Source organism: Buteo buteo, chromosome 4 (genome assembly GCF_964188355.1).
Source record: "Buteo buteo chromosome 4, bButBut1.hap1.1, whole genome shotgun sequence".
Lineage (NCBI taxonomy): Eukaryota > Metazoa > Chordata > Aves > Accipitriformes > Accipitridae > Buteo > Buteo buteo.
Window position 1 is genome coordinate 8,507,000 of NC_134174.1, and position 27,071 is coordinate 8,534,070.

At 41.0% G+C, this 27,071-nt stretch overlaps 1 protein-coding gene across 1 annotated transcript in view; it reads left to right on the forward strand.

The window, feature by feature from the left end:
• ELAPOR2 (endosome-lysosome associated apoptosis and autophagy regulator family member 2) overlaps positions 1-21,320 on the forward strand; it is a 101,883-nt gene extending 80,563 nt beyond the window's left edge. Inside the window, exons 12-22 of the mRNA XM_075026779.1 lie at positions 1,110-1,212; positions 2,392-2,529; positions 2,807-3,070; positions 3,987-4,160; positions 6,186-6,375; positions 10,219-10,315; positions 11,528-11,629; positions 13,925-14,051; positions 14,826-15,004; positions 16,017-16,182; positions 19,261-21,320. Coding sequence (XP_074882880.1) covers positions 1,110-1,212; positions 2,392-2,529; positions 2,807-3,070; positions 3,987-4,160; positions 6,186-6,375; positions 10,219-10,315; positions 11,528-11,629; positions 13,925-14,051; positions 14,826-15,004; positions 16,017-16,182; positions 19,261-19,320 — 1,600 coding nt within the window. The 3' untranslated portion in view covers positions 19,321-21,320. The remainder of the gene's footprint in view (positions 1-1,109; positions 1,213-2,391; positions 2,530-2,806; positions 3,071-3,986; positions 4,161-6,185; positions 6,376-10,218; positions 10,316-11,527; positions 11,630-13,924; positions 14,052-14,825; positions 15,005-16,016; positions 16,183-19,260) is intronic.
• The last annotated feature ends 5,751 nt before the right edge of the window (positions 21,321-27,071 follow it).

Here is a 27,071-nt window from a genome sequence, read left to right on the forward strand (position 1 = left end):
GTCTCTTACACCTATTTCACATTACCCCTGGAATGAACCGAGTTTTCCTGTCTGAAGTGCAATGATGTCATGAATGAGAGACAAGAGGAAACTTTGGTTTTATTCCTGTCCCCCCAGTCACCCCATTGCAGCAGACGATTCTCTAAGACCTTGGTTTTTAGCAGTGTTTGCTTCAGTCCGAGATGCCAGCCGGTTGGCTGCCTGGAAGCTGAGAAAAGTTATTCCTATCCCTCTGTTTCTAAATTATCCCAAAGTAACCAGCTAAGCTTGCCATGGAGAGGATACTGGTGCCTGCCCTGAAGGTATTTTACAGAAACCCCCATTACTTTGTGCTGTGGCTCCAGGCAGCCGGCACAGTCTGTGCTTCCCCTGGAGCCAGTGGAGAGATGCAGGCACCGCAGGAGAACAGGACATCTCACCTCTCCTGGACCCTTAGACAGGATGAAAGAGCTGTTTGAGGTGCTTGTGTCTCTTCGTCAGAAGAGTGAGCTTAGACTCCTAGCTCGGACCAGGTGCCAAATATTAAGACAGGTAAGGGTTGGCAAAATGAACCTCACCCTCCCTTTGCTGTATCTCAGCTGAGGGGTTTGTGACTTCTTACACCCAATGAGCAAGCCCTGATTTTTATTTTACAGTATGGGCAAACAGAATTAAAATAAAGGAGAAGCAAGAAACATATCCGTGGAAAAGCTTGGCGTGTCCCAGTTTACCGTTTAGTACTTTGCAGAAGAGCACCCTGAATACTTCTGGTTTACATGAAACTCCTGAAAGCATCTCCCACCAGTGCAGGGTAGATGCAATTAAATTGGTGTAAATCACTTAAAGCATATAAGGCATTGAAGTGCCTACCAGTATGGTCAAATCTGGGTGTTGATTATAAGGAGGGAACTGTATCACAAAGAAGTTAGACACTTAAAAAATAACCCTGCTGTGCCCAATACCCAGCGCAGAGCTGCTGTGCAAACCTGGCCTCTGCAGTTCTGCAAGGGCAGGTTTTATGTGACAGGACTTTGATGGTTTCCTCACTGTACGAAAAGCAATTTGAAGGATTGACTGCTGCCTGTCTGGAGAGCACCTTGTAAATGTTTTGTTCCTTCTCTGTTAAACAGACCTCCGACATCAGTGACAGGAGCAACTGGGTCAGAACTAGGACGGATTACTTTTATTTTTGAGACCATCTGTTCGGCAGATTGTGTGCTGTACTTTATGGCGGTAAGTGAGACCTCTCTCTCCATGACTGAGGACTGAGCCTGGTATTCCACATGTCACTTTAATACCTCTACATAGGTGTGATTAGTTGCACTTGATTTATTATGACTAAGATTAAGTATGACATTAGTTTAATATCTGCGGTGCCCTTGCAGAAAGGATTTAATGAATGACCTAGCAAAATTCCTCCACCATGTGAGTTGTGAACCATTCCTGGTTATCTGTTTGTTTTAAAAGAAATTATTGGACACCAAAGAGCCAAATTTTCCCCTGTTAATCCATATGGTAAAATCCTCAGTGTCTCTCGTGCAGTCGAGTTAGCCTCCAGAAGTTTAATAGAGTCACAAGTCAAGATGTGGCACAGAGGGATGGGAAAAGGAAAATTTGGAAATTTAGTCTTGATCCTGTGAATGACCTGGGGGATCAGTAGGGCAGCAGGCAAACATTTGTTTGTGAAAGCAAAGAGCTGTGGACTTTTTACTTTTGTCATCTGCTTATTGAAAGGCCATCAGCTGAGGAAGGTAACTGGGTCTGCGATGGCTCCCTCATGCCTTCCGTTGCAAAGGGAAGCTGGTGCTTTTTTGTATTTAGTGGTACTTTAAAGGAATCTGCCTTTAGTGATAATTTAAAGGCATCTGTTTTAAAGGAAAAGCATCTTACACTGGAACTTTTACAACTGATGGAGAATAAGAAACATGAACCTAGACTGAACAGGTTTTTCTCATGTAAATTTTGACACTGCATTGTTGGCCTCAGTTCTGTTTCACTAGAGACACCAGCAAAGTGGGTATCTGAAGATGATAGAAACTACAATTTTTCTTTGAATTTTGGCTTTCCCCTGTTTGTGCTCTGGTACCCACATCTTTTACACATAAACAGAATTTCAAATCTGAAAGAACCACTGTATTGAATCTGTCTTCTTAACATTTATAACCTGCTACAGGACTTTGAACTTAACTGCTGTGTGAACTAGAGCATCTTTTGGAATAGACACCCATTCTCAATTAAAAAATTGCCAGTGGTGGAAAACAGAATAAATATGTTTGCTCTCCTTTATTAAACTTTAAATGCAATTGTAAAGTCCTTTATATATATTAATCTCTGTATTATAAAACACTGGTGTTTAGTGTATTATGACCACACTTACAGTTTCTTTAAAAAATGTTTATGTCCATTTTATAGGATGTTAATCGAAAAAATACCAATGTGGTAGAATCGTGGGAAAGAAGTAAAGAGAAACAATCCTACACTCACATCATTTCCAAAAATGCTTCCTTCACGTTCACCTGGGCCTTTCAGAGAATAAACGAGGGCCAAGATGTAAGTACTTCTTTAGGTATAGGGCTTTACAACACAGCTTTCCTTGGACACTCACCGCCAGAGCTCTTGCCTTCCATTGAAGCTCACAGGCTTCTTGTAAGGGGTGAGTGGCTGTCCCCATATAGCAGCCCGTGGGAGGCAACTGTGGCTAAACCATCCATGTTGAAAGGCAGACACATGCATAAGTTGATCTCTGAAATGGTGCACAGAGTTGTGGTTAGTGTCAAAATGCCATGGCGTGATGACACCAGGGTGGTTTCCTTGGCTCTTGTTCCAGAGCAGACAGTTCATCAATGACATGGCCAAGATCTACTCCATCATGGTGACCAACGCAGTGGATGGAGTCGCCTCTTCTTGCCGGGCCTGTGCGCTGGGCTCGGAGCAGTCTGGCTCATCCTGCGTGCCCTGCCCGGCGGGACACTACATCGAGAAGGAGACCAGCCAGTGCAAGGAGTGTCCGGCCAACACCTTCCTGTCCATCCACCAGGTCTACGGCAGGGAGGCCTGCATCCCATGCGGGCCTGGCAGCAAGAGCACCAAGGTACAGAAACCAAGTGTCTCTGAACGATGGGCAGACAGGGTTTAGTGGGATATAAGCACTCAAAGGGCCAGTTTTAGTGCCTTCCTACAGGTATGTGCCTTGTGAGCATTGGAGTATAATTATAACCAGTGATCCCACTCTTTCAAATATGTCCCTAGTCTAATTTCTGTTTGTAAGTATGCAATGAGAAGATAAAATTGACCACACCGGCTCAGAAAAAGGTTCATTCCAGGAAGCTGTACTGGGGACAGTGTAAGAACAGCGCAAACATATATTTTACTTCCACCTAAAACTGTCCACGACACCTGCTGTTTTAAACTCAGGTGCTTCCTCATCTGGATGATGTTTCTGTGCCTTTAGAAACCTGTAACAAGTTCCTCTTATGTGAAATTGCCCTTAAGCCTAGATAAACATTTATCATATGCAACATCCTTTGGCAAGGAGCAGCACAGGGACTTGAAGAACTGCTCAATTTGTTCGTATTCTGCCTATCTTCAGCTGGGTTCATATCCTGTCCCTGTTTCTTGAGCTGTTTCTTGTGTTTCCTTTGCAAGATGCGGGTGTAACTGAGGCCACATTCTGGTCTATCTACAGGGCTTTAAGCTGGGACATTAGGATCCTAAAAGCACCCACAACAAAAAAGAGCAAGAAACTCTGCATTTTCTTGGCTAATGCAGCGGACAGCAGAAAGGCCAGGCTTAGGGAATGTTAAAGTCCTGATATGTGAATACGAGGGACTGAAAAAGGAATGGGAATTCTCCCAAGGGAAAGGTGAATTAAAGGAATAGGACAAAGTTCCCCTCCATCCTTAACAAGGAAAGCAGTCCTGTGTGTACCTGCTTGCTTTAACTCCCAGGTGAATGGTTTGCTGCTGGTCTATAACTGCTCTTTAATGGATGTCTCTCCTTTTCTGAAGGACCACTCTGCCTGCTTCAGTGACTGCCTGGTGTCGTACATCAAGGATAATCAGAGCCTGAATTACGATTTTAGCAACCTCAGCCAGGTGGGCTCGTTGATGAGCGGACCCAGCTTCACCTCCCGAGGGACCAAGTTCTTCCACTTCTTTAACATCAGCCTCTGTGGGAATGAGGTGAGCTCAGCTGGTGTTGAGGGTTGCGGGGATTAACCAATTTGCTGCCCATGTTGATGCTCTGTGGGATCACGCTGGGACAGGACGAGGACTCCCCTACAGCTGAGCTGTCACCGACACTGTGCAAACACTTCCCTCTGGATCTTGCTCAGCAGGGCAAGTGGACTTTTGAGCAGCCAAGTGATTTTCCAGAGCAAAGATGACAGTGTTTTAGGCATAAGTAAGGCCCAGAAGAAAAACCCTGTCACTTCCCTACCTTTTCTTAGTTCTTGTGCCTTCAAGTCACTTGGGTCACAACCCTGACCTTTTTGTGCTGCCACCTGTCGTGGTTTAACCCCAGCCAGCAACTAAGCACCACGCAGCCGCTCACTCACTCCCCCCCCACCCAGTGGGATGGGGGAGAAAATCAGGAAAAGAAGTAAAACTCCTGGGTTGAGATAAGAACGGTTTAATAGAACAGAAAAGAGGAAACTAATAATGATAATGATAACACTAACAAAATGACAGCAGTAGTAATAAAAGGATTGAAATGTACAAATGATGCGCAGGGCAATTGCTCACCACCCGCCGACCGACACCCAGCCCGTCCCCGAGCGGCCAAAAAACCCTGCCCCCCCCCCCCCTCCTAGTTCCTAAACTAGATGGGACGTCACATGGTATGGAATACACTGTTGGCCAGTTTGGGTCAGGTGCCCTGGCTGGGCATGAGAAGCTGAAAAATCCTTGACTATAGTCTAAACACTACTGAGCAACAACTGAAAACATCAGTGTTATCAGCATTCTTCACATACTGAACTCAAAACATAGCACTGTACCAGCTACTAGGAAGACAGTTAATTCTATCCCAGCTGAAACCAGGACACCACCAAGGAACTCAAGTGGAGAGTCTGAGTCTTTCAGTTGCCAACTTCTTTCCATATGTTACCCTCGTGACTTGGCTGGAGATGTTGCTGTCAGCAGAGCCCCTGGTCACCCTGCTCTCTGCCAGTGGCTGAGATGCCCGTTGTTGACTTTGATTGCAGCCTTTTAAAGTGGTGGAAATATGTGTTTAATCCATGAGTGCAAACAATCTCTGCCCCAGAGTCAAGATTTTTCTGTCTGGGGCTTGGACTATACCAGAGCATGGTGTCACATACATAAATTGAAGTTTTGGAGCAGTACCAGTGATGTGTATTGTCCCATGAAAGCCAATGCATGTAGTTTACATTAATGTTCAGCCCTGTAAAGTTCTGAAGTTTCTTTCTATGTACCAAGAGGTCTGCATGAAGTGAGGCAAATGATTAGTCACTTTTCTTTACAGTGTTTTGCATACTTTTAGGCTTAAATGTGTGTTTAAGTACCACCTGGATTAGAGCTGCTGACAACTAGATCCTCAAAGGTACAGATACGCTCACTCCCCTGTGAGTCTGGTCTTCATTTTCCCAAACTACTACGATGGTATGACAGTACTACCAACCATATGATTAGGTCATAAGTGCTTGACATTTTGTCAGGACAACTGAGTCTGGTGATTTGTCTTTCATTGCTCTTGCTCTGAGATTCTAGCATTGGTCTTGACAGGTGACATTAATGCAGCCTTGAAGGCTAAATATCTGTTTAGGGTTTTCATGTATTTATGCTTTGAAAATATTTTATCTGGATTAAATCTCAAATAAAGAGGTATTCTACAGTATATTATTTAAAGGCAAGGGAAATATGGTTTTCCTTTGCAAGCCATTTCATTATGCTCCGCTAGTAAACACTGTGCTGTCAAGATAAACAAAGAAGAGTGCTTCGTAGCACGGGTTTCTGATAAGACACGTACCAGAGGTGACATCGTGTTTCTGAGTCTGTACAAGGCTTTAATCGCAACTTTCATGATGGCACAGTTTGTTGTTGCAATTTGTCCTTCTCATGATAGAAACGTCAAGTTGTTTCTAAGGTGCGGTAATGAAACTCATCCAGTTTGCAATCTCTCCTTTCCCAAACTTTTTCATGTCTTATCAACAATGAACTGCTTCCTCATTTTTTCCTGATTGTCCACAGGGGAAGAAGATGGCTATTTGCACTGACAATATCACCGATGTTACTCTGAAGGACATGGTTGCAGAGTCAGAAGATTTTTCCAATTTTGTGGGAGCTTTTGTCTGTCAGTCCACCATCATCCCGTCAGACAGCAAGGGTTTCCGAACAGCCCTGGCTCTGCAGTCCAACAGCCTTGCTGACAGGTTCTTAGGTACACGGTTTGTCTTTTTGCTTGTAGTTATCTTGCATGTACTCTCATGTATTTAGGGCTGCAGAGTAAATCCTTCTCAGCTCAGCAGGGCTGCACTGGGGGAAGAGTGAAGGGGCAGCCCAAGATTCAGTCCCACTTTGTTCCTGAGCTGTGAAGCAGATCTGGGCAGATGCCATTGCCTTTTGCTGCTCTTTCAGTTCAGCTGATGGCTGAAGGAGAAGAGTAAGGGCTGCTCCCATTCTTTGTTTTCCATGCCAGTATTACTCACTCTTCCCTGTGTTTGGTCTGGTGGGTCCCATGGTGCATAGAATTTCAGCACAAAAATCTGGAGAATGTAATTAAAAAGCACTGGTTTTCTTTCATGTTTCCTACCCACCTCACGCAAGGCAAGACCAATCACTCTAGCAGTCACATTAGTCCAAGTGTTTCTGCCCATGCTAAGTGCCCACTCGGGCAATTCCAGAAGAATCTGGTGCTGGGACATAATTAGGCGAGAAAGGAGGAGGCTTAGGGCAGCATGGGGCCATGCATATCATTAAGTCTTGCATTGCTCTGGCTCACAAGTTCCCAGAGTCTGAGGCCAGATTAGACAATGAAGTCATTTAGTCTGTTCACCTATCCATTACAGGCACCGAGTGTTTGTACTTTCTCCCTGGCATTGAGCCCAGAAACTCATGTTTGACAAAAGCACATCTTTGGAAGAGCATTCAACCTGGACTTTTAAGACAGCCAGAAATAAAAGCTTTGCCACAGTCATTGGTATTTTTTTCCACTGGTCAAACACCACCTCTGTATTTTGTTTTAAAGCAGACTTGTTTCCTGTTTGAATTTGCCTGGCTTCAGTTTTCAGCTCTTGCTTCTTGTTATTCTTTCTCCATTTCACACCCACATTTTCCTCCTTGGAGAAATATTTTGTGTAAGGAATCACCACGCCCTCCCCAGTCTGCTCTTCTGATAATCTAAGTAGACTGAGTTCTTCTAAGTCTCTTGCTATCATGTATATCTCTCAAGCATCTGAATAATTTTTGAGGCTATTTCTGCAGCCTCTGTAACTTGTTATTATATTTTCTTAAAGCATGGGCATCAGAATGGAATAGTATTCCACTATTCAATTCACTGCAATGGCAATAAAATTCTCTTTCTTAGGACTGACCTTCATCCCTTGCTGCACTTGTCTGCACTAGAATATGTTTATTTTGATTGGGACCATCTTACCAAGTGAACCAAGTTGCTCTATCTTTTATTCCTGTTCCTCTTAATCTTTGTCTCATCTACACACTTTGTCAACAGTGATTATATAGTTACTTGCAGATCCCTGATGATAATCTTGCATTTTGGGTCTCCAATATCAATGCCTAGTGAAGCCTGGAGACATACCACATTTGATGACAATTTCCCATGGCCAGATAATTTTATAATTAGCTAGTTAAATAATTTTTAATCCAGAGTGTGCACTTAATTGATATTACACTGCTAACTTTTTAATTAGAATCTCATGTGGTAATTAGTGAAATAGTTGATAAATTTACATAATTTTCTTTAGCAGCCAAATTCATCAGCACTCAAGGAATGAAATCAGATTTGTTCAACAAGAGCTGTTCTCCATAAATTCATGTTGACTGTCAGTCATTATGTATCTAATCATTAACTGAAATCCATCTTCCAATTACCTGTTGTTTTGCCTCATCGTGTTAGCCACATTGTTATTTGACTCACCATATCCCCTCTCCATCAGTCTTTTGACATTTTGCTATTATTAAAAGCTCTTTAAAGGTCACTCTTAGGCATGGGTTTGCTAGTTTGTAAGCACGCATGCCAACTAGATGCCAATATCCTCTCCAGCTGCTGAAGGAATGAGGTGTTCAGTCATTGTCTTGGAAAGCAAGGAGATAGTCCTGATTTTTTCCTAATACAGAGAAAAGATACCAAGCTCTTCTGCTACCTTTTATTTATCACAATTGTTACATTTTAAAATGGTTGAAGTTTGCCTTTCCTATCCATAAGATGTACGTTTATTTCTAGTTTTTCTAAAAAAGCTCCAAACTTGTACTTTTTCCAGTGCTGCCAAACACAGGCTTTTCCCTGAAGTCTTTAGCATCCATTATCATTTTTCCTGTAACTCATAACTTTTGATTTTATTTGATTCTCTATTCTCCCTCCATTAAGCTTGTTTTTATTTGACATTGACAAATTTGGCATTTATTCAACATATTGGCAAATAAAAACATTAAGCAATGTTTTTATTTTAACTGCTTTTTTACCACTGTTCTGATCCAAAGTGGACTCTTAGTCAAAGCTATTGTCATTCTTGCAAGAGTCATTGTGGCTTTTTAGCCATATAATTAATATCCTCTGAAGAATGACATTTCCCCCCCACCACTTCATTTTGCTTCTAGTGTTCTTATATTTGAGAAACTGCACTTTGAGATACCATGTCTACTGTACTGCATATTGGATGGGAATATTCTTTCATCACCTCTGTTGAATATAATAAGGTCCCTAGGAGCTATCATCTTCCAGTCTAGTGAGTAACTAATCTCTGTCCATTGTGTTGCAATCCAAATTTAAGTTTTACCCTGTGTTCGATGCAATGTCTTCGATCAGAGGAATTCATCATCTTTGCTGATGTCAGCATATGTTCTTAGAATGGAGGCCCCTCCAAAATAACCTGACATCTTTCTGCACATGCTCCTGATGGTTGCTGCAGCACAGCTCATTTTGTTCTCTCCGTTGACGTGATGCTCTGTAGTTATCCCTCACCTGCAAGCCCTCCTGAGCAATGTTACTGAGAACAGTGATCCATGTGCTTTCACAGTCTCTGGCTCTGACTTGTCCTGCACCAGGTAGTATTGTCTAGTGCAAACTGTCAGCTTCATTATCTACTATATTTACCTAAAAGGTTTATAACCAGACATGGATTTTCCAGCTGTGTGAATCGTCCTCCCAAATGTAATGCCAGTCAAGCCAAAGTCAAGTCAAAGTCCTAAGAATTCAGTTAGGCTGTCTGAACTGTTGCAAGAACAAGTGGAAAACTTCTTTTCTTCAGTCTTACCCATCTTCCCACCAGTTGCTGGCTGCTACCACTTTTTCTTGTTCTAGCAATTTTTCACGTCACTGGAAGCATGCAGCCTGTCCCATTTGTACAGCTCCTTCTTCTTCTGAAATGTTGCAGTGCAGCACCAATATTTTCTGTCTTCTTTGGTTCATGGGGTTGGAAGGATCTCTAAGAACTTTGGTTACTTGAATTTTCCTCTTTTTCAGCTCTTCTCCAAAATCCATGCAGACCTGTGTAACCTATGTTGTTCCACATACCAGCCTGTCATTTGTTCCAAAATGTGCCATCAAGGCTTGCCTAAGACTCCATAACCCTTCTGAATCTTGCATCTTTCAGTTTTTCTCCCACAGTACTGCAGATTGCTCAGGGCTTTACATGGTTATGATGTATGAGGGTTATACATTCAAGGCATATGCTTTGAGCAGTTATTTGGATCAGGTAACTTCAGCAGTCCTTTCCCAACCTAAATTATTTTATCATTCTGTAATATCCCATGGTTGCTTTAAATTCATACAAAAGAGTAAAACTTATTTACACTGGTGTTGTTTTATTAATTTTTTGTTTTGTTATGTCTATGTATGGAAATCAGAATGTATGAGGAACATACGAATCTGCAGAGTTTAGTTCAAATAGAAGAAAATGTATAATGTATAGTAACGTCATTAAATGCTACTAAGTGAGATCCATACCTTTCAGACTGAGAAAATGTTATATGTGAATGCCTCAGAAATTGAAATTGATTCTTAGCTTGCTTGTGGATTTTGTTGTTCCCCCCATTTTGTTTGTAGGAGCTACTGTTGAAACAATGCTGGAAAATATCAGCATCAAGGCAGATGTGTTTCCTCCCTCTCCAAGCAAAATACCCGATGTGCATTTCTTTTACAAGTAGGTAAAAAATTCTGTTTATTGGTATATCAAATTTCTTCATTTGTTTAAAGGAAACTAAAACTTTGAGGGGAGATCGTTAATCTTTATCACTTTAATCAGTATCTGGCTGATATTGATTGGCATGTTGAAGAACATCTTATGAAATCAGCAAACACTGTTTACTCAAATCTAAATTACACTTGATCTATAGAGAGCGATACCAGAGCTTTGATTCATCCAGGTGCCACTTCCAGTGTCATGTTCCTTTCCATAATTTCTCATATATGGCTTTGATATGTCCACTTCCCATTGCATATTTTCTTTCACATTCATTTGTATTTACTTTGATGTTACAAACCCAGACTAACTGAGGTTAAAAATAATTGTTCTAACCTGCACGGTTACTAGTGTGCCTTTCCTATTCTTCAGTTTCCCCCATAAAAAGAATGCCTCAGCTTGGGTAAGAATTAGCTCAAAGATCACCTCAATTAAGATGTCTCCATGCTGGTGTCTTCATGTGAACTGGATTTCTAAGCTTGGACTGTGGAGCCCGTAGGGCTATTCAGCTTATCTTAAGGCACATACCTATATTTATTCTACTGATTGGCTCTCTAGATTGTGTTGGCTTTAGTGATAGATCTTAATTGGCTGTAGCACTTTGAATATCAACATTTTATGCATATGTGAATGCCTAAATTACATGTCTGATTCTGCAGACTGAACCCCACACAAGTGACCCTACTTTGAGTATATTATGAACTTGGATTACAATGTCTATCATGTTGGAATAAGGTCCTTTTTTTTAATCCCCTTTGCCTTGTGCTATTTCAGGACAGTGTGGTTCTCTCATTACTAGGCAAGGAGAGAGCCATCATAAACTCTCCCACAGAGTAGCACACCAACCACAGCACCTGCAATTCTCTTTTTAAATTGTTCTATTCCGTTTTGTGGGCAGGTTTATTCCTTGACTCAGCAGAATTCAAACTAGTTAGAAAAACAGAGCAGTTCCCTGAGTGGCATCTCACAGCACTTCAAGAATTAAATGAAATGGTGAAACCTACCCTGCTTCTGTTGCTACTTTTTTTCCTTCCAGCTGAAAAAGGCAAAAGCATTGTGGTAAAGGGTATTTCTTTAGTATTCCAGTTGCATGAATGGATGGAGACCTATTAAAGGGCAACATGTATTTACTGTAGTGGAAAGGTGTTACATTTCTCTTCTTGTTTGATTTAGGTCTTCAACAGTGACAACCTCCTGTGAAAATGGCCGTGCAACTGTTGTGACGATGAGGTGCAATCCCAACAAACCAGACCAAGGAGAGCTTTCTGTGCCCAGGTATTTAAGTATTTGTATCCTAGTAGTGCCAAAAAGACATTTCTCCTCAGGTAATCTTTACAAAACTCATTAGTAATTTTATACGTAACAGCAATAAGGAGTGCTGTCTCCCTCATCAGCCACCCAGGAGGTCTCACTCGTTTCTCCTAGGTGAATGCCATTTGTGTCTATCACCTCCCAGCAGACCAACTGCTCTGTATTTAGGCTGTGTGGTGAGAGAAGTTAGAGCTCAGGCAGGTTGTTTCGAGCTTAAAGCCAAAAGAAAATATAGTGATGTTTTCTTGTCACCACTTCTCCCTTATTTCAGTTCCTTAATTTGATCTTTGGCCTCCTGATTAGAGCTGCCTAGTCGGGGCTTTGAGAGGTAGTTTTTCTTCCTTGATCTACAGCAGTTGCTGTGGACAAAGTGATTTTTTTGAAAAACAGCAGCCTGTCCTAGGAACTATGAAATCTGCTATTGCAATACTTCCATGAGCCCTGATTCTGTCTAGTTCAAGTTCTATATATACTTATTTATGTGTCTCATCACTCCAGTTTGTATCATGCAACCCTTGTACTAATTGTGTTTAATTTGCCTGACCTTTTTTTTTCCCTTCACGCTGATTCAAGTGAATCCAAAAGGCCTCTTTTTTCCAAAGTCCTGTTTATGCCTGCACCTGAAAAGTTGCAGAGAAAAAACAGTAAAAGAGTTAATTCTATTACTCTTTAGCAACACCCTGTGATTATTCAGAAGTTCTCCTCAACTCTGATAACCCTCCTCTTTGGCTGTCAAGGCCCAACTTAGTCTATAAATACCTGTAGTAACTATAAAAGTTACTATAAATCTGCTGATAGCCCTTTCACTCATCCTCCTTCCCAAAAGTTAAGTCCTCTTCCAAAAAGCTAACAGTGTGAGAAGTGTGGGATCCTCCTTCGATCCCTGTCCCTCTTGGGACAGGTGAGCCATGCTCACCTGAATGAAGGCAAAGAGGCATCTACTTCACAGGTGATGGATGAGTGATTGATGTTTGAACACCTTTGGAGATGCTTACCCCAGTTTGTTAGGGACCTGACACTACAAATCATGCTGGGCAACAAGCCACTGTCTACCATCTGCCATATGAAAATCCTCTAGGAGTTTTTCTAGTGTTGTAGGTCAAACACGATGTGAGCTGTGAAAACTCACTAGTAGTGAGGGAGGAGCAACCTACCTTGCTTTTAAAAGTGTGAGCATGGGCAGAAATGGCACACAGCTGACATGATGTACCTTATCTCAGTTCTTGTTGACTTCTCCCTTCCTAGTCCCCTTTGATCAGCTCAGCAGTCCAACAGGTATTTTTAAACAGTGAGGTATCTGATACATGTCAAATAATACTGCATGTAACTCCTTTATCCTCCAGACATGGTGTTTAGTATCAAATGAAGTTACAGTATAAGATGAAAGAGGTTGAGGAGAAAGGTCCGTCGATGCTCTTGCCATGTACATTGAAAAAATGTTGCATAATCCAGAGACGACAGTCGTCAGTTACTCAAATCAGGATAAGCCAGAATGGGCTTTTAGGGCTGTGCATTTTTCAATCCTTCAGATGATCTAGGAAAAATAAATAATCCATTTTGCTGTATGGATATATTTCACATTTACATGATCTAGCTTCTTGCATGGACTTTTGGCCACTGCTGCTGTTAGACCTGACGTAATTGTCAATAATGAAAGCTGCGTGAATGTCCTGCCATTGCCAGTACAACTTTCTTCTGCAGGCTGAATACAAAATAAGGTAATTAGTCTTTCTTAGACTAAGAGAGGCTGTTATCTCTTCATTAACTGGTGAACATCCTTCTAGTAATTAACCATGACAGGACAAGTCCATTCCATATGGACGAAATCACCCAGACATCATTAGAACAACAGCAGGAACCAGATAGCAGCATTCATGTGGAACAGTCACCCAGTGCAGGAGAACAGCGATAGAGGTGCATGCTGGACTAGCCCATGCTGGTGAAATGCTGGAGTAGTTCTGCTGATCTCCAAGACTTGCTTCTTTCTTTTCTTTTCACCGTAGGTGCGTGAGTAGTACTCACTGCCAGGAACTGAACTGTTATTTTAGACCTTTGACAGCCCAACATCTGTTTTCACTCAAGAAATCATTTTGCAAACTGGGAAAAATTCTTTCCCCAGATTTTTCCATCTGCTGACTTGATGGATGTTTACCCATTTGTTGTACTTACCATTACCGATCTTCAGCAGCAGAATGTGGAGTGAGGATGCAAACCCCAGAGTGTTTCATAAGTGATAACTAAGCTTTGCTCTCCTCCTAGCTTATGCCCTGCGGGCACCTGCGATGGATGCACTTTCTACTTTGTATGGGAAAGTGCAGAAGCTTGCCCCCTCTGCACGGAGCAAGACTACCATGAGATTGAGGGAGCCTGCAAAAAAGGATTTCAGGTAAAGGACACATGTCTCTGAGTCAGATGGGTTCATTTGGGTATAACTTGGACTCTGTTGAAATTCGGTGTGCAAATCGATATGTAAGTGCAGGTAAAGTTGGGAAATCTGAGTCCAGGCTCTGAGCTGGCTGGGTGCGAGTCTTATTAGTGAGGTGCTGTGTTGAGACTCAGGGATATTTGTGCCAATGGCAGCGTGGTTCCTGGAGGAGAGCTGGCTTGTGCTGAGCAGCTAGGTGGGTAGGGACGTGAACTCTGTATGCATTCACACATGCAGGCAAGTTATTTGTGAAGGATGGAGTGCCCAAAGGACTTCAATCTTTTAACAGCCACAGTCAGGGCCAGGCTAGGAAAGAATGCAGAATTTCAGTTCAGAAATTCATCCTTCCTTGCTTGCAATTTTTTCGCTGCTGCCTTCTCTAGTCAAACAGTAGGAAGTCCTTTCACAGGTTCAGAACTGTCCTGTTGATCAAAGCTGCAATGCAGGCACAGCACATTCACAATCACTGTCCAACCCATACTGTGCCAGGTGAAGAGCAATACGGAAGAGGAAATCCTTTTGCCAGGTCTGAACCTGCAGGCACAATCAAGGGGACAGTTGAGTAGACAATATCACTCCACCTAGAGTCTGAAAACCTGAAGTACATGGTTTGGTTTCCTTTCATTGAAAAGATGTCTAACCTTTCTACCTCAAAATGGCTTGTTTTCTTCAACTCTGAGTAGTTCTTCTCTTTTTCTACAAGTAGTTGACTTTTTGGTATTTTCCGTTTAAAAGGAAACCTTATATGTATGGAATGAACCAAAGCATTGCATTAAAGGGGTTCCCTTGCCAGAAAAAAGGACCAGCACTTGTGAAACAGTGGATTTTTGGCTAAAAGTTGGAGCTGGTGTTGGTGCTTTCACAGCTGTTCTACTCATAGCCTTGACCTGCTATTTTTGGAAAAAGAACCAGAAGTAAGTACTGCAACTTGTGTTCCATATAAAAGAAAGCTAAAAGTTTGAGGTAGTGAACAGAAAGACATTTGATGGATCTGACCTTATGACAATGTTGGTGAGAAATACCATGTTGGATCAGTCCGTTAATCCACCACGTTGAGGTTTCTTCTGCCAACAGTGGCTATCGAAAATGCTAGTGAGGAAAGTATAGAAAATCCACAGTAATTTGTCATGGCATAATTTCCCAACAGGAACTGTCTTTTTAACCCCTGAGAGTTTGAAGTTGACCTTAGGTCCTGAAGCAACAGGGCTTTCTCAAGGTCTGAAAACCAAAAGGATACCTCTTCAGTCTAATTAGTCCCTTTCAGCTGGATTAAAATAAGGTTCTTGACTCTATATTGCTTAGGTCTACTTTGGTGGGACATGTCAGGTAAACACCCAGAAGATCCCTGCTTCTTAGACTGAACATATTGGCTGTTCCCCATACCGATAGTCCTCTGCTTCCCACATCTCATGCTGTAAACTTTCAAAACGTGATTCCATCTCCATGGGATTTCATTGCCCCATAGCACATCCAGCTTCACCAAGCCTAGACTCCAGTATCACGGTCCCTACCTCTTGCTGCCTCCTACCACACACTGTTACACATCTCTCCTCTCCCCCGTAGCCTCCTTGGACAGGAGTGTGATGCAGATTCTGATAACAGCCTGAAGTCAGACCTGCTATTGCCCCAACCAGCACACAGGTCGCACTTCTTCATGCAGGAAATCTTCTTGACCTACTTGTGGTCTTTTGGGAAAACACGGATCTTTTATAAGGATAGAGGCCTAATCTAAGAGAGCAGGAGCTCAATGTATTGTTAATACTATTTTGGTTACATGTTTTTAATGATTGATTGAAAAGTATCTAATTTCCAGTAAAAACCTCAGAAGTAACTATGTGGAAGGACTGCAGATAATCTAAATTACAAAAACCTTGAATATGGGAGATTTGTAAAAAAATTTGTGCCTGTCTGTCTTTATATCTTCAGACTGGAGTATAAATATTCCAAATTAGTGATGACAACGAACTCAAAAGAGTGTGAGCTGCCAGCTGCTGACAGCTGTGCTATAATGGAAGGAGAAGATAATGAAGAAGAAATAGTATATTCAAATAAGCAGTCACTGCTGGGGAAGCTCAAGTCCTTGGCAACGAAGGTGAGTAGTAATTACTACTATTAATACTAAAAATAATTATTATCTTTATTTATTACTGGACGTGATGAGGCTCTGATGCTAATTTGCACAGTGCTTTGTGCAGCCTCCCACGCACGCTTCACCCAGCCCATAGTCAATCTGCTGAAATCCACAATGTGGATAATGGTAAGAAATATCAGGATATTTCAGGATATCGAGTAAATGCTTCCTTTTCTGCAAAGAGATTTCAGTAGCATTCTGTATTGTACGGGTGATACCTAAAAAGAGCATTTAATGGTGGGAGGAACCTCTCTGCCTGGATTCCTATCAGACACCTCCATTGCTGAGGCAAACACAGCTATTATAGATATAGAAAATTAACATTGGGAATATAGCCACCAGCCAGCTGCTTGCAGCTCACCTGGGCTGGCTTCATGGCTAACTTGAGAACCATAATTTTGAGCACTACAAGATTCAGTCGAAGAGGAGGCATCAGCCACAGCCTGTTACTCAACACAGCAACCTCCTCCATTTCAGTGGGAAGCAACAGCAAAAAGCATTTTTTTTCTGCAGCACATGTGATATGGGTTGTTGCATGTCTCAATTCATAGCATGAAGGTCTTTGGTGTCCTCTGAACGTTTCTGAGAGGAGCAACAGAAGACGATCATGGTAGATCCTGCAAGCACTTTGGTCTTTTTCCAAATGCCTTGAAGCCTATGGGAACTGTAGTGTTGTCTTTAAGGGAGTCCAGCTGGGGCATCTATTATGATCAGGATAAAGGTGGATGACATTTTCCCTTTCAAATAGTTTTGCTGAAGTAGGTTGTTTCAAAATAGGAAGGTTTCTTAGAAGATCACAATACAAATTTATTTTAAAATGTCATTCTCTTGTTTCTTGTCCAAATAATATTTCAGAACGTTGAATTTTGAGTTTTTTTTTCTTGTATTCATTTTTTTTCCTTTCTGTGATTGAGTGCAATATAATTAAAACCTGTGTACCTCCTTTCTTTTCCCTTATTTTTCTCCTCTCTTTGTTCTTTTACATTTTTTTATCGGACTGCTGTCCTCTTTCCACGCTACCTGCTCCCTAGATCTCCCTCCTAGGAGAAGTTACCATTACACAGCTAATATGCGGAACTTCCCCTTGACCCCAGCCTGACCATTTGTCTTGCAAAATCAATATTGTTCCTTGTGGAAAGGGGCAGAAATTCAATATTAATTCTTAATTCAATATTAAGAACATTGAAAATGTAAATAAAATCAAATCACATCAAATTTTGTAGTGGTGTTGCGAAAAAGGAGGTTGATTCCATTTTTGAATCCTGTGGGGACTGACTTTGAAATACTGATGATGGTTTTTTGTCCGCGAAATGGCTTGGCTGGCTGTGGCTGAGCGTAATGACCAGTGCTGCTGGTGAGGGTTATGTTTTGCTGTACGCCTGATAAGTGTAAAAGCTTTGCTGACTCCATTTGCAGCATCAACCACTGGCTCCTTCCTGATTAGAAGTATAGAGACGAGAGCATGGGAGAGGTGTTGTTTTTTTTTTTCTCTTTAAAGTAAGCTTTAGTACTTTAGTATTCAGACCACTTGAATGCCTATTTGGACTCAAAAAGAGTTTTTTAAAGTTCCTATATCCATTGTAGGAGGCTCCCTGAGTATTCTCTCCTTTTTAAACAAGCCTGTCAGATATTTCTAAGCTGGTTCCTTTTTTCCTGCTAGATAATCATAGCTGGCAAACTGAGCTTCCAGTACCTCATTAGCTTACTGAAATCTGTGTCCTGTATCCCTGCAGATAACCGGAATTTAATATATATTTCTCCAAGACAAATGTTATAGACATCAGTTTTCATTTATGCAAAAGAAGAGGAAATTCATCTCCTGCTGCATATGCCTGTAAAATATGGAAAAAATATATGGAGGAAAACAGGGGAGAAAAAGAGGAGAAATGTAAACTGAGAGATAAAAAAAGCCTGAGGTATCCTAACTATATGTTCAAGCTTCAGGCAATGGCATTTCTATGAAGCAAAACATCTCATGAAGCTATTAGTGCTTTTGAGTACCCAAGGAATTCAGGGCTAGGCCTGTAATACAGAAAGAAATGACTGTTATTTTTAATGAGAATGTAGAAGTTAAAGAATTATGAAACTGCTTCAGACTGGAGGCTGTTCTAGTTCCATCTGTTGTCTCCAGCATAACAATACCGGGTCCATCAGAACAAGAAATATATACTCTGCAGTAGGTTAGCGTAGGACAGTTTTCTCCCTTGCTCTCTCTCACATCTGCACTAGGCTGTCCTGATCTGAGTGAGATGGCTTTAAGGAGCAGATCATGAGGTTAGTTTAACATAGTTTCCAAACTGTTTGTGTACATCAGCAAGTGTAAAAGTTAGGTACATGAAGCAAGAATCAGCACTTTCTAGTGAGTAGTTTTATTTATTTAGTAGTTTTATATATCCTTCATTCATTGCTTCTGCACGGACCGTTGGGTTGTTCATACACACAGAGTAACACGTACATCCACACTTCTCACCCTGATGCCTGCCAGCCAGATGGCCTAGTCTGTCACCCAGCAAATAAAAACAGAAAGAAAACTCAACCCTTCAGCCCTGATTTTTAAGATGGCAGAGGATTTGTAGACTTTTTTGTCCTGTGGGTCTCCCAGAGGAGGAGCTGGGATGGGAATCCAGGACTGAGGCAGTGGTGTTCATATTCAGAGACTTTGGTCCCAACATTTTATTTGTTGTAGAAACACGTTAATAAGTAATAATAACCATAGATATGATTACTTTGCAATTCCTCAGCTCTGACTACCTATCCTATACTATGACTATGAAATGCAAACTTGCCCTGTACCCTCTAAAGTAAGTACCATGAACAATATATATGGCATAATTTTATTGATTTTTCAAATTTTTACAGAATTAATAGTTTTATTAAATAATAAAGGGTCAAAATGTGCACTTAATGACTGTGGTAGAAATAAAGGGAAGTCTTTGGCAAAGGCTGCTCTGGAGATATTAACAGAAGAAGTGACTGTAGTAACTGTTGGAGTGAATTTGAGGAATCCCAGTTGATGGGAACCTGTCTGTTCCATTGCAGGAGAAGGAAGATCATTTTGAATCTGTTCAGCTGAAATCTTCAAGAGCCCAGAATATATGAAGAATTAATGCTGCCTTCAAAGAAACAAACCTAATTTCTATTTTTACAGGACCATATTTTAAACATATTCTGGCACACATTGTAGTGGTGATCTTGGTGAGAAATACTTGGCCATTTAGGAGGAAAGACGACAGGGAGCAAACCAGAAAATTGGATTGCCTTACCATGTGATTGAGTACCTTGCCAAAAAAGAAAGCAGATGCTTGGATTCCATACTGGGAATGAAATTCAACTCAGGAAGAGATATACATACTGCAAATAACATGAATTTTTTGGATTCACCTGGGCATCGCTCAGGCATGCCATATGATTTATAGGTACCTTTCATTTCCTATCACTCCTTCTACGCTTATTCATAAGAAATGATTTTCAGAGAGGCCTGAAACCTCCTGCAAAAGTTGTGTGTTGTCCTTTAGTAGCATAACTGAGTCTCTCTTAAAATCAGAATTGTGAATGGTACTCGAAATGAGCCTCAGGTGAGTTTTGATCTTTGGAAAATACTTTTGATTTTAGTGCTTTGAAGGGCTGGATGGTCTGTGTTGGCTTCTAACACAAGAGGCATGGTGTTGCACCTACAAGTTGAACCCATTCTGATGCCTAAATCATGGCCATCAGGGCTGGGGTAAAAGCTGGTGCTATTCAGTTTAAATGTGTTAACTGCTGTTGTATGAATCGTAGGTCTGGGCCCATGAGTTTATAGGCAGCAGCAGGCTCAAACTCTATAAAGAGAAGGAAAGTGATACCTACAGTGCAAGTTGCACTTGTCCCTCTCTGTGGAAGCTTGTCCTTTCAAGAGAGGTCGTTGGCAGTTTCAACCCCCTCCCTTGGGCTGCCAATACGTCACCTTTCCCTGGGTTGCAAACCAACAGAACCAGAACTCTGGAGGCAGAGCAAGAATCGCTACCTCTGGAAATCAGGGGCTGGCTTTGTCAGTTGGGAGGCTTATTAGAAATACTCAGCCATCTCTATTCCTGGACCCATGCAAAGAACAAGGATGGATGCCCAGCAGAGCTGAGCATGGGTTACGTACTTGCACAGCTCAGCATCTAAATGCTTTCTGCTGTCAGTGCAAGTACCTGCTTTGGAAGAAGGGCACAAAATGGTGCCTTGAAAACTGGTGGTTAGATGGACTTTTTCATAAAATCAGCCACATTATAAGCATGTGATCTTCATAATACCCACTGTAAAAATTTCCTGAAATTCCCATTGAGGTCAAACTCAAAGGAATCTGAAACTTAGGCAAAAAATATTTGAGTAAAATTATGCAAGACTTGTATAGAGACAGGAGAAAATGAGGAATGATTCTTGTATTGACCTCTGGTCAGACTCATATTTCCATTATAGAAAATTATGTGAATTGTGGAATGCATCAAAAGCAGAAAAGACACATGGGCAGAAATGGTCTTTTTACTATAAGGAATATAGATTTTTGATTTTATATGACTGAGCTAGATCTATCAATAAAAGAGGGCCCGCTTTTAAGTAATATTTAAATTAAACTGAATTTTCTGCACTCTAAATATTTTATTATACTATAGGTGTGGACAAAAATTTTATGAAGTTTAGATGATTTTTTTTCTTTAGGGAAAATTCAGCTCAGTTATTTTATATCTCCAGTCAAAGAACACAGGCTTTACTCTTTTGATGGGAGATACTTCAGACATCTTAACTGAAGTGATGTACATTTTTTGTTGTTCTTGAAAAGGCACTTCACTTTCCCAACAAAGATTTTTATGGGATATTGTTGAATGTATATTAAATACACATTCCTTTTTGTATATTTTGTACCATTGCACACTTATTATTGTACATTGTATTTGTTGTCATGATGTCATTTATATATGGTTGTCAAAGATGATATGCTCACGGAGTAAATGGTTACGGCTTTGGGATTTCACTTCTTGGATCTTTTATGAAGAGGGTTTTTATGTTGTTGATTTTTATTCAACTAGTGTGCTGTAGCATCAAAGATATATATCTGATGGGCATTCATAAAATAAAGTGGAAATATATTTGAAACTTTGGACTTGAGATGTTTGGTGGAACTGCAGCCTTTCCTGAACATTGCAGGTCTGCGGTGGTGGCTAGAGGTTTTCACTGCCATCAAACTGCATCTGTCTACATCTCCTTTAATTTTTTCCCTTCTGTGTCCTTATGTTTTCCAAGCCATAATTACAGTTCATTCTCCAGAACATAATTTCTTCTTTCATCACTGGACCCATACCTCTGAAATGTCAAAATGCCTTAATTTTTATGAACTATATTTAATTTGACTTAATACCACAGAGGGTTTGTTTGGTTCCCTTCTCTTTCCCTGTTATTTCCAAATGAAGTAGAGAGTGGAAATTTTTTGTCAGCTCTGACAGACTTTGCTGTATGACCCTTCTCAGCTCTGCTTCCAAATGGTTTGTCATGATATTGTTGAAAATTCTTCCAGGCAATCTAATAGCAAATCTGGTGCAGTGCTAACATAGTGGGATTCAAACCAATACTGTAGACTTTATTTACCTCAAAATAAGAAAATCACATTTTCCAACAATTAAGCAAGTTAAACCTGGTATATTTTAGCTGACTTCTGCTATTCTTTTCTTTCTGTTAAAGATATAGTAGAGAGGGGAAGTTTCCATTTTCCCCAAAGAGGCAAATTTTGGAAGCCTTTAACACTTCATTAAGAAATCAGCTGTCTGTGACCTCTTGTACTACTCTGCCAAAATATAGTTACAGCAACCTTCCCCTTTTCTCCCACATGGAATCACATCAGAAGCTGTTATTTGACGCCGTAAAACAATGTGAATCAGTCTGTTATGTGTTCACTTGATTAAACGGAATGCATTTTATTGCTGCATTTGCATGCTTTTCTTTGAAATCAGGAGTCAAGCAACCGAATCTCTTTGAGGATTAAGCACATTTTAGTGGTGTCTCTGTATAAATTATTGGCAAATTAGCAGAATGTTATTGTCTCAGCTTTGACAGTGCTTGCTAGCGGGGAAATGTGCAAAGAATGTTTTCTATCTTGGCTCTGATTATGTTGGTTGATTTATGTAATATATAATATGATTGATTAAGAGTCTAGTTTGAGGAAAATTAAGTGTCTTAGAGCCACAATGGGCAGTTACTGAGTAGCTTGAAGGAGCTGTCATCTTTGTTCAAAGAAAGGATTTGACTATTTGTTCTTGAAAAAGAGATTCTGGGACTCTTTGTTAGTAAAGGGGAAAGTTTGCATTTTTTGGTTTGTCTGTCCTGCTAGATCCAGTAGTACCCATAAAATCGAGGTACTTCTTAATTCTAATCAGACAAGATAGCAGCAGTTATTGCTGTCTAGGAGCCAGTGGTTGTCGACTCATCTCCAGCAGTGGCCAACACAAATGCTTCAATGTAAGAGTAAAAGCAGTTACAATTGGTGCTGACACACCAATGGGGATGACATCTCTTCCTAAGCAAGGAATGTTGCTGGTTGGTCCATACCATGAAGCATGGAGGCCTTCAATAGCTATTCTAGGTAATGTAACAGGGAATGAAAACCTCAAGACAAATCTTGGGAAGTTCTGCTTATCTTTGGTGGCGTTCTCTCTTAGTCTTTCCCATTGTATACTTCTTTCACTGAATCCCCTTGTTTTTATTTCTTGCTGCTTTTGAATGCTTGTGAATTGTGCAAACATGTAAGGAGATAGGAACAGAAATAAAAGGAGGTCAGGCTCATCCTAAAATATACAATGTGTGTCACAACGTATGGTGACATCCCCAGCCACCTGGTTGGATGTGCCCACACTGAATACATGCAGCAGGAGCAAGGGAGACATGAGAAGTGAGTTGATCATAAGCTGCCACTGCCTTTTAGTTATTTCTCTGGATGTATAGAGCTGGACCTCATCAGGAAGAAAACTTTAAGATTCCCTATATTGTGTGGCTGGTGCTCTAACAGCACCTAAAAGCCAAAGTGAGGTTGTGTGGATATGTGTTTGCTTGAATAAAGACGTACAAGAGTGACCTCTGAGAGCTCTGGTGTTATATACAGCCTGTTCCTTGTCCTTGCCTCCTTCCATAATTAAAATGGAAAGAGAAAGAGAAAGAGAAAGTCACTCTCTTTAGGGGTAACACACTCTGTTTTCCAGCTGGTCGTAGACAGCGGTGAAGTCATTAACTGGCTTGCCGTTGCTGCCTCAGGAGGAGGGTTTGGTGTGTGTAGGGAAGTGGCACTGCTGGGGAGAGAGAAGACCCTTCCTGGCCCTGCCATTTCCTTAGAGGCAGGAGAAGCTAGAAGACCGGCATTCCAGATTTCCCCCAGCCCTTGCTTCCTACCCATCCCCTTCCTATTGCAAGAACAGCCCAGCCTGGCCTTGCTCGCTTTTCTTCTTGCAGGGACAAAACTCAGCTTTGCCTACGTTGCTGAGAAGTTTTGAGGTGGCTCTGGATAAACAGCTTCTGCCTTTCATCTTGCAGCCTGCAAGCGTTAATGAGCAGGCCATGACGTCATGGAAATCAGACTGTGTTTGGTGATGAGTTAAGGGTTTGGTCTCCCTTACTCTAAATGGACTAATGGGGTGAAGGATTGCAGCAGAAACCTCTTTAACCAGAGATGAGACTCCCGGGTGGAGCCAGGATATTTTGGACATTTTGCACTGATTTTTTGGGGGGATTTGTTTTGTTCAGGCAGAACATGGTATTTTTAAATAGGTTTTTATCATTTTGAAACAGGTGCTAGATGTTTTCAATTTGAAAAGACAATTCCTTTTGAAATTTCTTTGGCTATGACTAAAACCAGTTGTGTTCAATCAATTCAGGAAAAAACAGTCACTTGAAGACAAAATAAAATGTTTTGCTTTACCGTGGTGGATTTTGGTTTATGCTTTCAAACTTCACTCAAAGCTTAAAAAAGAAACACCTCTCCTACAAAAAAAAAACCAAAAGCCAAACCCCACAACAAAAAACAAATCCAATATGAAGAACAAAGACAAAAAAAGAAAAACCCAAACATTGTTTACTTCAGATTGACCTGCAATGATTTTTTTGACTATTATTTTTCTGCTCAGCCAATAAAAAAAAGTGATCGGTTTTCCACAAACCTTTCTGCGCTCTTGAGTCATATCAGAGAGCTAAGGTACTCTGAAGTTGTGGCTTCTGAATGAAAACTAATCTTTTCTGCAGCCTCCAGTAAGACACTGTAGATGCTGGGTTAAGCCTTGCTCTCATCCCCAGCATTTCCCCTGGTTGGGAGTGCTCAGAGCAGTGTGACGACCGTTCGTGCTCACAGCCAAGGTACTTGGGGCTCCCATCCACCATGCAAGGAACCATGACCGGACCCACTGCGGTTTGAGGCGAACTACTCGAATCTTTACGTATGATAGGAGCAATAAGGAGACCACCAGAGGTTTATACTCTAAAGCCAAGTTTTACACAACTGGGAACAAAAACCATGAACTGTTTTAAACAGAGAAACTAAAATAATGAAGTGAGACAACATTAAAAAAAAAAAAGAAGACATTTTCATGGCAGTGTGGTGTGCAAAGCCTCTGCCAGACTTTGATATTTTCCTTTTTGTTTTGTTGTGTTTTGAAACTGGATTACTTGAATCATCAGGGGCAATACCAGATAATCTGCATCCTTGGACTTCCGACAGAAAGTAGTGAAAGGCTTTCAAGACAAAACCAAGTACAAAAATGTCAGGAACATTCAGTGGAGCTGGAACTCCAGAGCTCTATGTGTTTTGTTTTTTCTTTTTTTGTATGAAAAACCCACATGCAAGTGGCTTTCAAAGCACCTAAGTATTCATAACACATATTCAGATGCAGACATTGGATCATTTTCTCAATAGTCCTATTGAAATGAATAAAAACTCTGGGACAGTAAGATCCTCACCTGCTATAAATTAGCTTCAGTGATGCCAATTTGGATTCTAGGGGTGGAATTCATCTGACACAATGCCTTTATTTTCAGTGCAAACGTTGTGATCTGAGCAAGCTGTGCTAGCCTTTGTTTGGAGAGATTCATCTCAGCCTAAAGTAGCGGTCTGAGATAAGCCAGGGGAATTGTGCCTACTTTCCTCCACTGAGTACAAAGGGAGAAGAGGTTGACGATCTCATATGCAGCTATTTATACGGTAGACAATGAATGTTGGGTGAGGTGGATTTGACCTTGATTGTTGCTTTTCATAAAGATTGAGAAAAAATTCTCGTTGGCTTAGGCATTTTTAAGAGCTCCATAAAGATAATGTAGATGCAGGGACATCAGCACTATGGTCAGATATTCTGACCTCTTGCCATACTGTGAACAGCTTCTTAATCCATAAAAGAGCACACAAAGGTCAAATGAATGTAGCTTCCCAACTTGGGATGCTTTAAGGGGTCTTGGTTTAGAAAGCAAGAGTCCCAACCTGTCAAAGCTTGCCCCTTGTGGGAACCAAGCCCAAAACACTAGGCAATTCAGAGCTTGTGGAGAGAAAGAAGCTGAATACAGGGCTCTGCATGTAATGTGGGTTGAACAATGCCTATTTTGGGGAAAGTCACAGGGATTTTTGTACTAGACAGCTCTGTGATGCAGAGACTTAAATAGCTGCTGGTGTAGCCAGTTGCAGAAGTGTAGACATCACGAGGTCTTCGCTGGTGGACATGTGGATGTCCAGAAAGAATAGGCATCTATCTGTGAGTAGGAATTTTAAGAACCTGCATCTTTAATTTTTACATTCAAAATAACAGCTACTTCCTTTGCCAGTTCAGCCCTAAGTACTTGCACATTTCCAGAAATCAGTATAAACATCTGCAAGCACAGGAGAACTGGACTCCAGAGAATGTACATCCAACAGTATGTATCTGTAGTGTCTGCCTTTCAAGCCTCAGTGGTGTTGCCTTTGAAGTCAATGAGAATTTTGCTATTGACCTCAGCTGGAATGAGATCAACGGGAACAAGCCCTTAGGTAAATATGCCCAGACACATTAATCAAAGGTGTGTTTGTTTCCTTAACGACTTATTGGGCCCAGCAGAAGAGAGGATTTCAGAATGTTTCAATAGAGTTAGGGCAGCTTTAAGAGTGCAGTTATAAAAGCCAGATTTTAAAGCTATTTTACCATTGTCTAAGCAGCCGGTATGTGTGTCTTGAATCGTTTGGTTTGAATGCAAAGGTCACCCCAGAGACGTGTGTAAATGTCTCCTGTATTTCTCTTTTTTGACTTCTTTTGGTCTCTGTTTCAGCGGCGCTCCAATTACCTTTCACGGCACTGTTGATGCAGATAAACTGAACCAGCTTTGTTTTGGCTGGAGGTACAAAACAGTCTTAGCTAATTTTCTGACAGATTTTCTTCCATATCTTTGCCAACCTAATCTAAAATCTCTTTGTTTTTTATATGCTCCCAATCTATTGTGTGCATGACAGCATTAAGTTATGCCAAATGAGTGAACCAGCGGTCAAAAATTTGTTGCTAATATGTCATTGAGACACAATTAGACATTTTCACTTTTGAAAATTACACTACATTTTAATAACAAGAAGAGCACTTGAGATGCTTTAATAATGTGCATTTTTTTTTTTTAAGGAGAGGGAATTTATACTTGACCCTGACAAAGCATTCATTGTAAGCACATATTATGTGATACGGATTTTGTAACACAGGCACAGACCCATACACAGATACATGTGTACACACACTAGTACTGTAGACTTTTTACCCTTTTTACCCATCCTGGTGTCTAGAGAAATGTAATGACCTTGAGGGAGGAAGAAACAAAAATGAAACCATGCTGAAAAACTTTTATCTCTT